Genomic DNA, 18,066 nt, shown 5'->3' with positions numbered 1-18,066 from the left:
GTACTTTCGATTTCGTAGTTAAAGCCGGGTTCTCGTTAAATTAAAGCTTGTTATAAGGAAATATGACTGCATACTATATAAAATTCACATTATTTCATACAGTTTTGTTACGATCAAAAATAGTGAACTATTTTATAGTAAAAATATTATTCTGAAAAAGCGTTATTGATTTGAATAATCAGTCAGTAAGTTATGATCCTTTTACAAGTTTTCAAGAAATCAGACATTTCTAAAAATAAAAACTAATCATCTAAGAGAAAAAAAAAGCAATTTGAACATTTTAGTAAAAATAAGCCACGTGAAAGCCGATATCTGATTATCAATTGTATTTTATTTCTCATCTTAACTTACGCAAGAAGGTATCCTCTAGGTGGAACATTTAGCAGCTGTAGGTATCTGTGAGAATTTGAACATTCATACCATTTCGTAAATCAAATTTACATATTTTAGTGATATGGCCGTAGTTCCGTGATTTCTGCAAGGATTATGGTATATAAAAGTAGAGAAATTGCAGGCTATCTACGTTTTATTCGAGATAAAATATCGGCCGAAACATGCGTGTCTTCTTAGCTTTATTTGTCATCACACTTTGCGTTTTGGTAAGTAATACTTAGTAACTTACGATAATTTATTTGGTAATCAGGAATAAAAATAAAATATTTTATCAGAAGTTTTTGGTGCCTTTACTGTTAAAACAATTCAGTTTTTTTCAAAAATAGATGAACCAACCCAACTCACTTGTTCTTTTTACACACAATATATAGATAATACTGGAAGCTAATGAGCAATGTATGATAGCAATGATGTATTTAATACTTAATTCATACCATCAATAGCTATAATATTGGCGAAAATCATAGTTTATTACAAACAGCTTTAATTTGGTTGAAAAATCGTTTTTAATTGCATGTAAAAAAATTTTAAAAAAGCATTTTTAGACAAATAGATTTTTTAAAAAGTTTTTATTATGTATTAAACAGTCTTTCTTAAATTTATTTGCTTTTCGAAAAATAATTTTTAAATATATATAATTTTTGGTTGATTATTTTTTACATTCAATTTTTAGCAAATAACTTATTTTTTTAGTAAATGTAGATATTATTTGCGGTAAATAGTTTTCAAACGCATTTATTTTGTGGCAAATTGATACTTTAAGTGCTTACAAGTTTTCTCTTATTTTAAAATATTAATTTTGAATGAAATACTTTTTTGAATGCATTCTATTTGTGGCAAATAATTTTATAACAGAACTTGCATTGTACCAAATTAGTTTTCAAAATATTTTTGTTTGATGACCAATTTTTAAATTATTTTGAAATTATTTTTTAAAAATATTAATTTGTTTAAGATGCTTTTGTTAATATGTATTTAATGATGAACTGCTTTTTAGCTCAATTGAGGTAAACCGGGTTAGACCAGCAATGACTGATCGATACAAATTTTGCACCGACTAGTGCTGGCGTAAAATATCCTCAGTGGTTGACGGATCATGGGTTAGAGTCCCCTTTCTGTCAGGCTAACCGTGAGAGGCTTTCGTGGTATTCCTCTTCATGTGACACAATTGCGGGGTTTGGTCGATCAAAAAGAAAAAAAAAAGAAGGCCTCAGTGAAGGGAAATTTTTCCCTATACTTGAACCAGGAGTTCCCTTGTCTTCTGGATTGGGTTAAAAAACAGATGAACATTAGTAGTCGTAAACCTGAAGTTGGATCAGCTGTTGAACGAATGTTATTAAAAGAAATTGATTGTTTTTAAAGTATTTAATTTGTGGCAAACCATTTTTAAAAGTATTTATTTTATAACAAACAGGTTTTCTTTAACACATTTATATTTTGGCCAATAGCTTTCTCCTTAAGCATAAATTTTTCGTAGTGAAAAGTGTTTAAAAATATCTATTTCAAATTGAATATTTTTTTAAAAAAAATCTAATTTGTGGCAAAAAGGTTTCAAAAATATTTTGTGGCAAATAATTTTTTTAAATGTATTTTTTTCGTCGGAAAAGATTTTCTCAAAATATTTAATTTGTTTCAAAAAATTTTTTACTGCATTATTTCGTTGGAAAAGGGGATTTTTTTAAATAACTAATGTTTCAAAAGTATTTTTTTCAATTAATTTATTTGAAAGAAATTCTTTTGTATTTATCTAATTAATTTTTTTAAATATTTGTAATGTATAAATTAAAATACAATGACATTTTTATATTCAAATTCAAAATGAATTCGAAATGACTTCAAAATGAATTCATCACTTAAATTATTTTATATTTAATTTTCAAGCATAAATCATTATATACATCAATTGAAGATTCTTCACCAGTCTTTGTAATAATAGTTACAAATCATTTAACAATCTATTAATATTTTTTATAAGAGCATAAAAGAGTAAGTTTTAGAGAAAGTTTAACATTTAGCATCAATTATATTAATAAATAACCCCGACTCATTTGGTTTATTTCAGCGTATTTTACGTCTTGTTTCCTCTTTCAAAATTTCGGGTGAGTTATGAGAAAATGATGAAAATTTTTTTGAATGTAGGTTTCATATATATGTATTGACTATAGGTTTGTTTTAAACTCTTAATTCCTGGCAATTTCATTTTGAAAGAAAACTTTTGCCTCTTTCTTTGACTGTGAAACTTTTGAAAGAAATATTTCCACTTGTTTTTGTAGGATAAATTTGAAGTATGCATTTTGATTTGTTTCGAAAACCATTTCTTAGGCGCAGCATATCTTTTTAGACCTTGTGACATCAGACCCTACATTCGATTCAATTCATGTAAAAAGAAATGGACAAATCTTTTTTAGATACTAATAAATACTTACTAAATAATAATACTTACTATAATATGTATAAGGTTAGACATGAAGCCTTATGCTTCGACATATTTATAAATGGTGGATAAAAAAATACTTTTATATGATTTATTACAGTTATGTTACCGAATTTTAATAATTTTTAATACATTATTCATACTAAAATCATTTAAAAAAATTTCTCGTGATAGTTTTAGCCTATTGTTACATATAGAGTTATAGAAATGTAATCTTTGGTTTTCTTTGGCAGGCAACAAACGCAGCCTTGACCTGCTTCGGAGATGAAGAGAAATGCAGTGCTGAAGAATGCTGCATCCAAGTTGGCAACACTCCAGTTGGAATTTGCAAGAAGAAGCACGAAATTGGTGAGTCCGAACCGAAATTTTTTGGAATTTTTACAATTCCTTGGTGTACATTATATTGTTGAGAGCATTATAGTTAAGCGCCCTTAATCCTGAAGTGCAATGCATGCAGGGAAAATAATTATTTACAGTCTAGAAAATATCACATTTATTATACTGACATTTATTGAGAGTTTCGTATTGATTATATTGGATAATCTGATAATAAGAGAAATCAGATAGAATAACAGTCTAAAACAATTTAGCTTCACCCTCTTAATATTCAAATATTTGTAATATTTGTATATATTTGTATCAGACATTGCTTGTGAGATGTCAAAAAGAAATACATTATTTCTTAAGTTAGCGGTACCTATGTTATTATTGAATCCTGTGAATAAATATTTTCAAATAGGGTGTCAGTAAATTTCGGGGATAGCATTATTGAATATATAATAATTTAGTTCTGTGTTTAAGAGAAACAGAATAAATTTCCAGAATCAAATCTATTAGTAGATCAGATTCTGAGCACCTAAATACTAAACTAATTTGGAGAAAGCACTAAGTTATTTTAAAATTTGTGGGTTGGATCAAATATGGATATTTTTCCCTCAATTAAGGTGAGATTTAGTCGCCATCTTGAATATTGTTTTCCATTTAATTTTTGTGGGCTAAATAGAATAACATTAAAGCAAAATCAATATGAATAATAATTTAGAAGTTATATGTCTTTATCGAACACATAATGTATATTGGTAGTATACATTATGTTTCATTTGTAAAAGTAGGAACGTCACACGCTTAAATAGGTATAGAAATTATTCTAATAAAAGCTTAAATAATAATAGCTGTCTAATATTTTTTTTTAAAAATAACTTTTAGTGTCATATACGCTTTAATTTTCAACAACTATTAGAAACATAATTTTTTTAAAAGAAATTAAAAACTAGCTGTTGCAGTCAAGACATATTATGTTACATATTATTATAACTACGTTCGTAACACGCAGTTTTGGATTTCTTTAAAAATAATTTTTATCTTATATAATTTATTAAAAAGTGGAGTAATGATAAATAATATTTAGAACTTATTTAAGACGAATTATTAGGTCTACTTGATTATTTTTTCATGCTTTTTAAATTATGTTTTACTTGTGAAAGTCGAAAGTCACACGCTTAAAAAGGTATAATAATGATTTTAATAATAGCTCAATTAATAATAGCTGTTCAAATTTTTTTTTTAAAATATAACTTTTGGTATTATTTACACTTTAATTCTTATCAACTATTAGAAACATAATTTTTTTAAACTAAAAACTAGCTGTTGCAGACAAAACATATTATGCTGCTTTCGTAATACGCAGTTTTGAATTTTTTTTAAATTATTTTTTACTTATATAATTTATTAAAAATTGAAGTAATGCTAAATAATATTTAGAATTGATTTAAGACGAATTATTAGATCTACTTGATTATTTTTTCGTGCGTTTTAAATTCTGTATCGTGCTTTTTAAATTCAGAAAATAAGACAAGGCGAAATCACTCTTTAATAATCCTACCAACTTTGACTTTAGTCTAATACAATTAAGTCTTACTTAATGTAGCGTAAATTCAATTTAGTCTTTTTCAATTTAGCTGAAAAATAAATAAATCGGAAACATTATCTCACTTATCTGGATAATATGCTTAAGTTTGTCCCTTTTTTTTTTTGGATTCCTTATTTCTTGAGTAAATTCAAGATGGCTTCAGTAAATTAATACTTACTTCGGAGAAGGCAAAACTCAGTTATTCATATCGGACTTGAGAAAACTTCTAAACAGTTTTCAGTTTTTCTCTCACTATTTCAGTATTGAGAAATATTTTTACTCTGGAACTGGCCTATTAAAAATTGAGAGAGCATTTTGTAGAAAACTGCGAAGTTAATTAGAAACCACATATTCTTTTGACAAAGATATTAAACTTTCAGAAATTTTTTCGAAAGAAAAATTTTGCATTCCCCTATTGGTGTTGTAGGATATTGGAAAATGCATTAAAATAAAGTACTATCAAACATAAATGTATAAAGAAAGTATAGTTAGTTAAAGAATAGTTCCGACACAATTTTGTAAAATTAAATTAAACACGAATGTGTATAAATAAAGATCAAATTAAGGGATCTCATATCTTTTTTGTAATAAAGTTAGGTATCATTTTTGAAAACTTTTAATAAATCACTTTCTTCCATCTTGAAATTCGACTTAGTCGAATAATTTAATGGTTTGTACTTGCAACCATCTGAAGTTTGTTTCTAAACCAGGAAAAAAGAGTTTTCAAAATGTCAGTTCACATGTTTTTCCAATAAGCTCTTCAAGTATTTAGTATTTTTTACTTTTATCAATCGAGTACGCTTTAAACAAATATTGGTATTAAAATTTATACCCATAAATTTAGAATAAAACCAGAATGAAAGGATAAACCCAGATTTAATTAGTCCTAGGTTTATTGAAATGGCTCAGAGTGAGAATTACCGACCCCTAATTGATTAAAGTTCAAAGTTGTTTAGGAAATTATCAATCTGTATATAAAATAATATATTATAAGGTAATGCAGAAACAACCTTGTTCTTTATAATGTTTACCTGTCTGGAACGATATTAAATTCAGAATATTTTTTAATGTTTTCGAAATAAGAGGTTATCAATACCGAGAAAGGGTATTTCCCGGTATTGATGATTTTAAGGTCAAGAACCATTATTTGGCATACACTTGCCCCATATTTCCAACACTAATCATTTATGATTAAGAACGTTGGAAAATTGATGTATAATGTAGACATTAACTTCCTACTTTAATTGTATAGGATTTGTTGTCCTTAACTTTAATAGCTTAAACTTCGGTTTATTTTTCCTCTTTCTGTTTATTTTCAAGCAGATATACTGTTCTGTTTTGGTCATTTTTTCAGGTATATTAAATTTTTGAAATTAATGATTGTTCGAAAAGGTGCGTATAAAATGGTAATAATTCTTACATTTTTTCGCTTTGCATTTCAGATCAAATTTGTGAAATGAAGCCAATCAAGCACCTTTTCAAGAAACACGTCTTCAAAGTCCGATGTCCATGCAAAGATGAACTGAAGTGTGTTTCATCAAAGGGTGGTATTCTCGGAGTGAGTATTCCTTTATTAATTTATATAAAATTATCAATGGGTCAAATAATATACTTTTGATGATAATCTAATTGCCGAATAGTTGAAAATGCGAAAAAAAATTAATTATCAAATTTTAGCACAATAATAAAAGGAAATTTTAAATTATTTAATCTGATTATCATGCAAACTTTTAAAAAGAGTATTGATCATAATTTTACGCTGTTTTTTATTTAAAATAAGCCATTGATTTTGAGGAGATTAATAAGTTTCAAATTTGAATGAAAGTCCCGTAATTACAATAATTTCTTAATGTGATGTACGATAATTTCAGACATTTTTTAAGAATGATGATTGAAGGGTACTTATAAAAAATTCTGGCTCGGATTACAGTAAAAAGTACCGATACTTTGGTGCATTATCCGTAAAATTCATTTTTACCGTAAAACCTATTTATGTCTTAAAATATTATGCTGTAATTTTTACAGTAATATATATTTAATTAGAGCGATTTTGTGATTTTACTGTAATTATTTGTATAAAAATTACGGCATATCACATTTCTTGTTCAGTATCATGTACCGGTAAAAATGCCTTTTACAGTAAAGAATACCACTGCTTTCAATGCAGATACTTTTTACAGTAGTTTGATGCTGAATTTTTTACAGTGCACGTTATCAGAAGAGTTTAAATTAAACAATAGTTTTTCATAAAAATTATACATTCTCTAGGTAGGAAAGTATAGGCAATTAGTTATGTTGTCGCAATTATGAAGTTTAATCAGAGCTGCTATAAGATATTAAGCTAACTGATTTTAATAATAACCTAACCATAATAACCTAAGTGATTTTTTTAATATCTCATATATTGTTTGAATTAATCGGTTTCAAAATATATTTCAATCAGCCACCTTCAGATCAACGATTTACAAAAAGTAAAATTTACACGTAAATTATTAATTTGAAAAGTTTAATTAAAAAAAGAATTAAAAAAAACTTTCTTTAAATTAAAAAAAAATATATGTATTAGAAGAGTTTCTACTTATACAAGAGATAGATAGAAAGTCAGTTAGAAGATACAAGAGCCTTTTTAAAAGCTTAAAATCGAATTTTTTAAAAATTTTTTTTGGCATTTTAATAATTATTAATATTTATTACAATTACGAGTTTTATAAATCTTTTTTGAAATTTCTGTAAAAAATGTTGTTTTAAATATTTAAAATTCTCACTTTATTGAGGTATTAGAAAAAAAGGCGTTATCTTCTAGGGACAAAAAATTTATTTATAATGAAGAATACTATTGAAAAAAAAATATTTTTTTATTTTATGTTAAGAACAGTTACAGAAAAAACTATTTAATTATAGAGATTTTATTTTCTTATTGACGTCAAAATACATTGCTATTTGACAATATATAGAGTTGGGCAAAATATCATTAAGAGAAAATCGCAAATAATCAAATATGTGTTTTTGCGATTCATTATGAGCAACCATTACAATTTTAATAGTCATTTTTAGTATTCGTAATTTTTTATTATAATTATAATCATATTTACATATAATACTGAACTATAATTTAAAGCAATAATGATTTATGATTACATCTTACCTTGATTGCATAAATCTTGATTTGAAGTAATGCTAACATATTGTGAACACATTACATTTAAACATAATAATTGCATGTAAACATTATATGTTATCTTGATTACAATTAATTAATTACTTGTTATCTTGATTACAATTAATTAAAGGTTAAAGCAATAATGATTTATGATTACATCTTACCTTGATTGCATAAATCTTGATTTGAAGTAATGCTAACATATTGTGAACAAATTACATTTAAACATAATAATTGCATGTAAACATTATATGTTATCTTGATTACAATTAATTAATTACTTGTTATGAATGACATTTTTTCTCGAAACAAGATATTTAAACAACAGTTAGAATAGCCACTTATAGTCATAATTTCCTCAAATGAGCAATAATAACTGAATATTTTATCGAAATCAATTTATAAGAATAAAAATGAAATGTTAAAAATATTTAGATAAAAAATTAATGTTATTTTATTCCAGCCGAGCAATTTATTATCTATGAAATTGTTTTGTAAAAATGTTTTCTGAACCAAAAACATTTCTTTTGCAGAAAATCGCCGGAAAATGTCAAGAGAACAGCGAAGAAGAGGAATAACTTGATTTCTATTAATCATTTTATTATTAAATAAAAGTTTCGAAATGTCTGTGTAGTTTTAACATATTTTGTTTTCTGAATTTTTATCTTTGTGGTTAAATTCTTTAAATACTAAATGAAGACCTTTGGGGAGGAAAGAAAAAGGTTTATTCACATTTTTTCTAAAATGATGGATTATTAAGTTATGACAAGTCAATAACGTGAAAAATCAGTATCCCCGAGAGTTATTACACAGTGAAGATAGGTATTCTCCAAATCAGCTTTTTTTGGACATGAACCGTTATTCCTTCTTGTTGTCATATATACATAAATTTTAATGTTTAAATATACAAAATAAGCTAAAGAAACCGATTTTATTATCTCGCCAAGTGTTCTGTTTCTAGGTTCTACTTCCCTGTATTTGTAACCAATACACTATTTTCTGGTTAAATAACAAAGAAGAAAACTGTAGTTCATCGGCAGGAATAACAATAATTAAAATGATCATTAGGCATTGTATACGCTTGTCGGTAATCCTTTTCCCTGGTAATGTTATTTATATCTTGTTTTCATTTATTGTTTCCTCTCATTGTTTTAATTTGTTTCAATAATTTCGCGATTAGTTACTAAAATTGGAACTTTGTGTGCATAATCATTATGTTTTTTTACAAGAAAATTTAATGAAGTATTTAGAAAATTATTTATTTGCTTCGTATTCTATTGCACAAACAACAGAAATTATTTTGAACTTGATGTGATAAGAGATTCCTTTATTTGAAAGTTATTAGCATTTTAATGAAGAAAAATAAAGAAAATAATTTAAAAAAAAGTTAGATTTTATCAAGAAAAAAGAGAAATTTTAAGTTGTTACATTAAAGTTAATACTAAATGAAAGAAAAAATTAAGTGATTTTCTTAATTATAATGTATCTTAAAACTTTATATTTTGTTCGTGAATATGCAGTCGTTATATGAAAAGTCTTGAGGCTCTGCTTTGGTTAATTTAGAAAATCGAAGAAAAAAGCATGGTTAAAACTACCAAAATATGCTAAAATTTACCGTGCTTCTAGCTCTATGGGAATACCAAAAATTTTGGAAATTTTTACCGAAGTGCTTTGGTTAAGATTTTGGTAAAATTAACAATAAAATATGGTTACATAATCTGTGAAAAAAATTTGTAAAATAATGCAAATTTTAACATGATACCTTAGAACATGGCATAAAAACCATTTATTTGATTAAACTTAATACGAAAAAGTAGAACTATAATATTAAAATCAGAATTTCCAGTAAGCTGTTATTATATAAATAGAGAAATTCCAATTGAATGGTTTAAATACCATATATTTCGGTATCATTAACCAAAAGTATGTTTTTTTTCTTTCTTCCCCTCCCCCTTCCTTTTTTTTAAAGAAATGTTCTTGTTATACAGTACGGTGATTTTACCAGATTGTGTTCATTCCAATATCATTTTAAAAGTTCTCTACTGTTAGATAAAATCATAGCTACAATCTAAATCAAAGCTACTATTATATATAATCACTACCAATTCAAAGTGTTTATCACTTGATCTAATTGGATTAATTAGGAATTTGTTTTCTAAGAAAGCGAATGACATCAAAAGAATTTAAGAGTATTTTCGATGTAATAGAAAGCGACATATTGCGCACATTAATTTGAAATTAAAATTTTTAAAATCATTGCCATTTCATTAATATCACATTCGTAAACACATTCGTTATTAGCAAAAATATTAGCATTTTGAAAGAGACTGAAAACAGCTGCTGCATCCTAACAGTGTGAAAATAGCATAAGTTGATGAAGAAATTTCATAAACATTAACGTTGTTTTTAGTGCCCGAAAGTTAGTTTGTCTTTACTTAAATACTATTTTGCACCTTTCTCTGCGTATGATATATTTTTTATACTAACTCTTTTTATCTTAACTTTTGAACATATTATTCGATGGTGTTTGAAAATGACATGCTTGAAAATGGTGTTTGAATTAACGATTGATATTTCAGAACAGTATTCCAGGAATAATTATTAATTGTGTTGGTATATGTCTTTCAGATTTGTGCATGATTTCGTAGTATTTTTTAGTGCTGATTTACTGATAGCTTTATTTTTTTAAATCAGTATGGAGAACAAGTGTTCAGCTAGTCACAACTGAAAAGTTGTAGCAGTCATAAAAAATCAGTCTAACTTAAGCATTATTCTCCAGACTAAGTTTTTTCTTTTGATATTTACTAGCGTGCATTTTTAATAGTTTTATAAAATATTAATTTAAAGTATTTTTAGGTTCTTTTTATAATTGAGTACTTGTACTTCAATAAGAAGAAGAAGATCACAGATACCACATGTTTTCTACACATGCGACCTTGCATTTTATCTTACATAATTTACTTTCACCATAAGAATGTTCAAAATCTGAGGAAATTGACACATGTACAGTTTCTTCTAACTCACTATACAAATATGAAGTTCTGATTTCGAAAACTTATCATTTAAATTTTCATTCCAGTAAAATTTTTTAAATATTTGATTAAATTAAAAATGTTGTACAGATCAACTGTAAAGAAGATTTAAATTTTACGAAAATAGTTGTCTATTGATTAAAATACGGTGAAAAAAATCTCCCTTTTTCTTACTTCATATTATTTTTTTTCTAAGAACACAATAAACCATATTCTAGACTAACTTCAAAAAGAAGTAAAAATTAACATTTTATCCATTTGAGTTGCATATATTCTTTAATGCTTTCGATTTTGTTCCGATTAGACTGTATTTGATTATTATGATTTTCGGAATTTTTAATTGATTGGAAAAATAAATCTTAGTAAAAATTTATTCTTAAATTCATGTACAGTGGTAGTGAAAATATGAAGTGAATTTTATGATTTCATCGATTATCTCTAGAAAATATTCAAACTATTATGAATATATAAAAAATATTAAAAAACTATTAAAACCTATTTAAATAAATTTCAGTTTGAAAATAAGTTAATGTAATACAGACAAAATAATGAATCAAAGGCTTTGATGCAGTCCCAAAGAACTTGCTCTTTGAAAGACGTACAACAGGGGTTACAAAGTTGAAAAAGAAGAGAAAAATAATTGTCATTGGCATATGCTTAGCTTTGCTTCTCCAAAAATATGTAAGATCAACTCAGTGATCAATTTGATTATACCTCCTCAAAACATGAAGCGCATCAACGTGAAGCGAATTGCATAACCAAACTAATATTTCTCAAGTAATATGAAACTATGGTTTTATTTTTTCACATCATTTTGATTTTAAGGTTTTAAAACATCTTTCTATAAAACTAAATTAAAATCAACGTTATTTGAAATTTAAAAAAAAGGTTTAGTAATGAAAAGCAAAATTAATGGAGAAATAGTACAAAATTGGCTAAGAGAAAAATAAAAAAAATCGCCACCAAAAGATACTGAATACAGTTTGCTATTGTTTAGGTGGATGAACTACTTGAAACGCACTTTGCTTATTCCAGTAAAGTATAGCCAACGGCAAGTGTTTAAAGTACTACATTTTATTTATTTGCTATTTTAGTACATGTAAGTTATAAGCTAGATTTAAGTTTATTTGTTATATGAATATATGTAAGCTGTAAGTTGGAGTTTGTTTCATCGATTGCTATGGTGATATTATAGAATAAATTTATTGTGTTAAATAAAAGTGTTATGTTTCTTGTTGTTTTGTAAAAATGGTATCACAGTAATTTTATTTTAGTTAAGTAGTAGTTTTTAGCAGAGAACAACAGAATATTGCACTTTTTGGTTGAGTCTCTTAACAGCAAGGACAAAAAAAAATTATAAAAAAATAGAATTCGTATAACTTTATTAATTGTGTTGGTATATGTCCTTCAGATTTGTGCTTGATTTTGTAGTATTTTTTAGTGCTGATTTACTGATAGTTATATTTTTTTAAAATTAGTATGGAGAACAAGTGTTCAGCTAGTCACAACTGAAAAGTTGTAGCAGTCTTAAAAAATCAGTCTAACTTAAGCATTATTCTCCAGACTGAGTTTTTTCTTTTGATATTCACTAGAGTGCATTTTTAATAGTTTTATAAAATATTAATTTAAAGTACTTTTAGGTTCTTTTTATAATAGAGTACTTGTACTTCAATAAGAAGAAGAAGATCGCAGATACCACATGTTTTCTACACATGCGACCTTGCATTTTATCTTACATAATTTACTTTCACCATAAGAATGTTCAAAATCTGAGGAAATTGACACATGTACAGTTTCTTCTAACTCACTATACAAATATGAAGTTCTGATTTCGAAAACTTATCATCTAAATTTAATATCGATTTTTTCTTGATCGACCACGATTATTTTTCTAAATAATCTCGGATTTTTATTTGATTAAAACCCCCTTCTACTTACCTGACTGTGTATTTTTTGTTTTATTTCATCGTATAAAGCAGGGGTTTTCAACTTACATGAGGCCGGGCGCCACAATTAAAAACGCAAATCGAATGGCGGGCCGTAATGTTGAAATTAAATTACAATTGTAAATAAACAGATCATTTTTGAGAAAAAGAAATATTTTAATGAAGATTATAACATAAGACAAACTTAGATTAAAAAAAAGGAACACTTCTATTGATATATTTTCTACAAAATAATCATAATAAGTTGCCAAAATCAAACGAACAAAAACAAGGCAATGCATCAGTCAGACTGCTTACGACAACCTCGATTTGTTGATTCCATCAATAACTTCCGGTCCTGGTACTTTATATTCTTTCACTCCTCCTTACCAGGGCACGGGAATGATCACTACACATATACATAATATATTACAGTTATTCTATAAAACCTAACTGAGTCCTCAAACTATTGAGTACTTTCTTCGAAATGTTTTTTGTTAAGAGGTCAGCTATATTATCTCGTGAATTAATATATTGAAAGTCGACAATTATTTGATCTACATTGTCCCGTATGAAATGATACCTAAGATCTATGTGTTTACTCCAATCAGACGTAGTTTGATTTTTAGCTATGAACATAGCTGCCTAATTATCAACATTTATTAGTACTGGACGTGGTACAAACATTTCTTTATCGAGCTCAAACAGTAAACTCTTTATCCACAATACTTCTTTGGTGGCATGGGCCATCGCCAGGTATTCAGCTTCTGCGGAAGACAATGCAGTGCAATATTGTTTTTTACTGGACCAAGACACCACAGAACCCCCAAGAATGACCACATAACCACTAAATGATTTTCTGTCAATGCAATCTGCTGCCCAGTCTGCATTGGAAAATACTTCTAGCTTCTTTCGAGTTTTTCTATATGTCAAACAAAGTTTCTAATGTTTTGTTTGTATAAGATACCTGATTAAGTGTTTGACACTTCGCCAAAGGTTTTCAGAAGGTCTTTCGTTAAACTGGCTCATATAAGTTGAACTATAAGCAATGTCAGGGCGAGTACCACAGGCAAGATACAGTAAACTGCCTATCGCCTGCCTGTATGGAATTTTGTTCGATGTTTCTTTAGTTTCCTTCCACTCAGCATCGGTTAACTTATAGTGTTTAACACTTGGGTCTAAGGGAGTTGATGCTCCTCTGAGTAAGATTGCATCAAAGGTCTTCAATACTTCTTCTACATAGGATGTTTGGTCTAAGGTTAAGGATCCATCAGCATACCTTTTCACTTTCATCGATAAAATTTCACCTACTTCTCCAAGATCTCTTGCTCTAAACTTTTGTTTAACCTTAAGTTTAAACATGTCTATGGCTTCTGAATTTCCAACAATAAGCATATCATCAACATATATGCCAAGGTAAAGTGTTTTATTTGGATGATAGTAAATGCATGGATCACTTTTAGAACGTGTTAATCCATAATCTCTCAAAAAGGTGTCGAAACACGTATTCCACTCTCTTCCAGATTGTTTCAATCCATATAGGCTTCTTTTAAGGTGGCAGACAAGATGTTCTTTGCCTGGCACTATGGCTCCTTCAGGCTGTTTCATGTAAATGTCTTCTTTTAAAGTACCATTCAGGTAAGCAGCAGTTATATCCATTTGATGAATATCCATTTCACATTCCACAGCTAGTGCCAATAAGATCCTGATAGATTTTAATTTGATCACGGGAGAGAATGTTTCTTGAAAGTCAATTCCAGGAACTTGCATGTAACCTTTAGCTACCAGTCTAGCTTTAAATTTATCACAATCTCCTGTCTCAGCTTTCTTTTTCCGAAATATCCATCTAGAACTGATAAGCTTGACATTTGGTGGTTTGCTAACAAGCTCCCACGTTTGTGCACAACGTAAGTTTTTAATTTCTTCATCTATGGCCTTTTGCCACAAATTTGCTTCTTGTGATGTTAGAGCCTCTTCCAATGTTACAGGGTCCCTATGGAATTGCTTTGCATTTGCAGAACATGCTTCTTTTGCCTTGTAAAGTACATAATCTTGCAAGTGTGCAGGGGTTTTAATAGCTCTTGTGCTTCTTCTGGCAGAATCACTTCGACAGACTTGATTATTTGGATCTTCTTGATCATGTTCTAGTTGGTTGGACTCCTCTGTCATTTCAACTTGTTGGTAAGTCTGATCTCCACAAACATTATTTTGGGATTCATCTTGGCTGATGGCGTTTGTGTCTGGATTCTGATCTATTTCTTCTGGCGATGTTTCATGTAGTTCAGAATTTGGATGTTTATTTGATTTTTCATCACTTGAGTTCATATTGTCTGTGTCTTCATTTTCAATAAATAAGGAAATCTTATCTTCATAGGGTCCTTCTTTGGTCAATTTGAAAGGGAACACATTTTCTTCAAAGAGCACATCTCTGCTGATAAAAAAACTTTTTTCTTTCTGGATCCCAGAGTTTATATCCTTTGATACCACTTGGGTACCCAATATGGATACATTCTATAGCCTTTGGGTCAAATTTGTTCCGTCTTTGAAATGAGCGTGTATGGCACCAGGCCCGACATCCAAAAACTTTCAAGTGATCCAAGTTCGTTTCTTTACCTGACCATAACTTTTCTGGCGTACTTCTTCCAATTGCAGTAGATGGGCGTCTATTTCGGAGATAAGATACTGTGCACACAGCTTCAGCCCAGAATTCTGGCTTTGCTCCTGATTCTATGAGAAGGCATCTGGTAATGTTGATCAAAGTTTGGTTCATCCTTTCTGAAATTCTATTTTGTTGAGGGGATTCCGGCACAGTTAGCTGCTTTTGAATTCCATGGTTAATAAGATAGTTGTCAAAGTTTTGTGACTTAAACTCACCTCCATTATCACTTCTCAAAATTTTTATCTTTTTGCTGTGAAAATTTTCCGCCATTCACATGTATTCATCAAGCTTCATTATGACTTCATCTTTAGTTTTGATTGGATACACTGTAGAGTAACGAGAAAAATCATCGGTGAACACAACAAAGTAATTTGAGCCTCCCAGTGACGGCGGTGAAATCTTTCCTACTACATCAGAGTGCACAATTTCTAAAGTTTCATTAGCTCGTGTGTTTGAGAATTTTGGAAACTTCTTGCGCTTCATCTTTCCTTGAATGCACACAGAGCATGGCTTGTTTGTTTCAAGATTGGATTCTTGTTTACTTTTGGTGGCTATTATGTTTCTCAAAGTGCCAGGGGAAGGGTGTCCTAGTCTGCGATGCCAGAGTCCATTCGACTGGATCGTTGAAATGTACGCTGCAGGACAATCTTCTTCTATAATATATAGTCTTCCCTTTCTTCTAGCTCTCAAAACAATTTCACCTGTTTCTGCCAGTATTTTTGCTTCACCATGGGCAAATTCAATCTTAAAACCTTTTTCTTCAATCCTGCCAATCGACAGCAAATTTCCGCCCAAGTCTGGTACATACAATACATTTGCAAGATTAATGTTGCTTTTGGTCGAATCTTCTTGAACTGAAATAGTGATGTTTCCTGTTCCGGTAACTTGAACTTTTTCAGAATTCGCCACTTCTACTACTGAGGTGTAATCAGTTAGTGATTCGAATTTCTTTCTGTTTGACGTCATGTGCTCTGTAGCACCACTGTCTAGAATCCAGATTGTTGAGTCTTCAGCTTTAAATTTATTTGTTAATAAGGCCCAGTTCGTTTTTAAATCTATAGCAGTCCTGGTACTGCTTTGACTTCTTTGTTGTGCTTCTTCACAATTTTTGGAGATGTGACCCCATTCTCCGCAGCTAAAACACCTGACAGTTTTCTTCGAATTTGCAGCTGTTTCGCTGTTTCTTTTTGTTGTCCATTTCTTCACAGTGTTTGTCTGCATTTGTCTTTTTTGATTATAGTTTCTTGTGTGAAGTGCCCGTTCTTCCTGCTCTTCAACATTTGGCACATTTATATATATTCTTTTTTCTTCAACTAATAGTCTAGACTTCACAATGGTTGTTGTCAAGTTATCTTCGTCCCTTTCTAAGTTCAGGATTAAGCTTTCGTATGATTTTGGCAGACCTATTAACATGATGAGGGCAACTTCTCTGTCGGTGAAAGCGTAACCACCACTCGACAATTTTCGGTGTATTTCAATCAATCTGGTCAAATATGATTGAATTGTTTCACCAGGCTTCAAGATAATGTTAAAAAAGTCCTTCATTAATTGTAAAACATGCAGTAAGCCAAATTTGGTATGCATATCCTTCAATACAATCCCTGCGTCCCTCCCTTTGGCACAGTCGCCAATATCATCCAAAAACGTATCTTCTACAATCAAGAACATTAGAGTTAAAGCTTCATCATTTTTCTTTCTCTCATTTTCGGACATTTCAGCAAGTCCATAGCCAGGCTCAACTGCCTCCCAGCATTTCTTCTGCACCATCAGTGCACGGGCACGTATTGCCCATGTATGGTAATTTTCGCCGTTCAACTTCTTCAATTTGTATTCTTCCATAGCGGCGATTATTATTGTGCTGCCTATCTTCTTAGATCCGAATTTCTAATATTTATTTACATAGAGCGTCGTGCTGATAACGTGTTGAAATTAAATTACAATTGTAAATAAACAGATCATTTTTGAGAAAAAGAAATATTTTAATGAAGATTATAACATAAGACAAACTTAGATTAAAAAAAGAACACTTCTATTGATATATTTTCTACAAAATAATCATAATAAGTTGCCAAAATCAAATGAACAAAAACAAGGCAATGCATCAGTCAGACTGCTTACGACAACCGCGATTTGTTGATTCCATCAATAACCTCCGGTCCTGGTACTTTATATTCTTTCAACTTTATCATAATTTTATGTAGGACTCTTTTTTGCTTGAAGGAACATTAAATATTACTGTCAGATTTTTACAAAGTTGTACAAAACAAAAGTATTGAATTACAAATTAAAATAAGAAGCAGATTTTTAAAAATATTTAATTGCATATTAAAAAATTCGGGCTACAATAACTTTAATGTACACCCATGCATTAAACAGTTAATGTGCAACAGATATCTAATTTTTAAGATATAAAACTCTAAAAAGGTTGGTATTAAAACTTACATAGTACTCAAAATGTTCAATGAGAAAATTGAGGTTTGTCTGCTGCAACCACCAGAGAATAGATATTTACATTTTAAATTTAAAATTTACAAATGTGTGTGTAAATATTTTC

The 18,066-nt window shown here is 28.9% G+C and overlaps 1 protein-coding gene across 2 annotated transcripts; it reads left to right on the top strand.

The window, feature by feature from the left end:
- The first annotated feature begins 387 nt into the window (after positions 1–387).
- LOC107451271 (uncharacterized) lies at positions 388–12,148 on the top strand. 2 transcript variants are annotated; one of them, XM_016067318.3, is made up of 4 exons: positions 388–599; positions 3,061–3,175; positions 6,179–6,294; positions 8,430–8,523. In XM_016067318.3, the coding sequence occupies exons 1-4, from the start codon at positions 555–557 to the stop codon at positions 8,472–8,474; spliced, it is 321 nt and encodes a 106-aa protein (XP_015922804.1). In that variant the 5' UTR covers positions 388–554; the 3' UTR covers positions 8,475–8,523. The 2 variants fall into 2 exon arrangements, with proteins under 2 accessions (XP_015922804.1, XP_071039467.1); XM_071183366.1 differs by lacking the exon at positions 8,430–8,523 and adding an exon at positions 11,881–12,148 and having other exon boundaries at positions 441–599.
- The last annotated feature ends 5,918 nt before the right edge of the window (positions 12,149–18,066 follow it).

This window comes from Parasteatoda tepidariorum, chromosome 7 (assembly GCF_043381705.1).
Source record: "Parasteatoda tepidariorum isolate YZ-2023 chromosome 7, CAS_Ptep_4.0, whole genome shotgun sequence".
NCBI classification, from domain to species: domain Eukaryota; kingdom Metazoa; phylum Arthropoda; class Arachnida; order Araneae; family Theridiidae; genus Parasteatoda; species Parasteatoda tepidariorum.
This window is presented reverse-complemented; position numbering and strand designations above follow the sequence as displayed.

Coding starts and splice junctions, on each gene's coding strand:
- LOC107451271 (XM_016067318.3), top strand. CDS start 555: ATGCGTGTCTTCTTAGCTTTATTTGTCATCACACTTTGCGTTTTG. Junction 3,176..6,178: donor CAAGAAGAAGCACGAAATTG/GTGAGTCCGAAC, acceptor TTTGCATTTCAG/ATCAAATTTGTGAAATGAAG. Junction 6,295..8,429: donor CAAAGGGTGGTATTCTCGGA/GTGAGTATTCCT, acceptor TTTCTTTTGCAG/AAAATCGCCGGAAAATGTCA.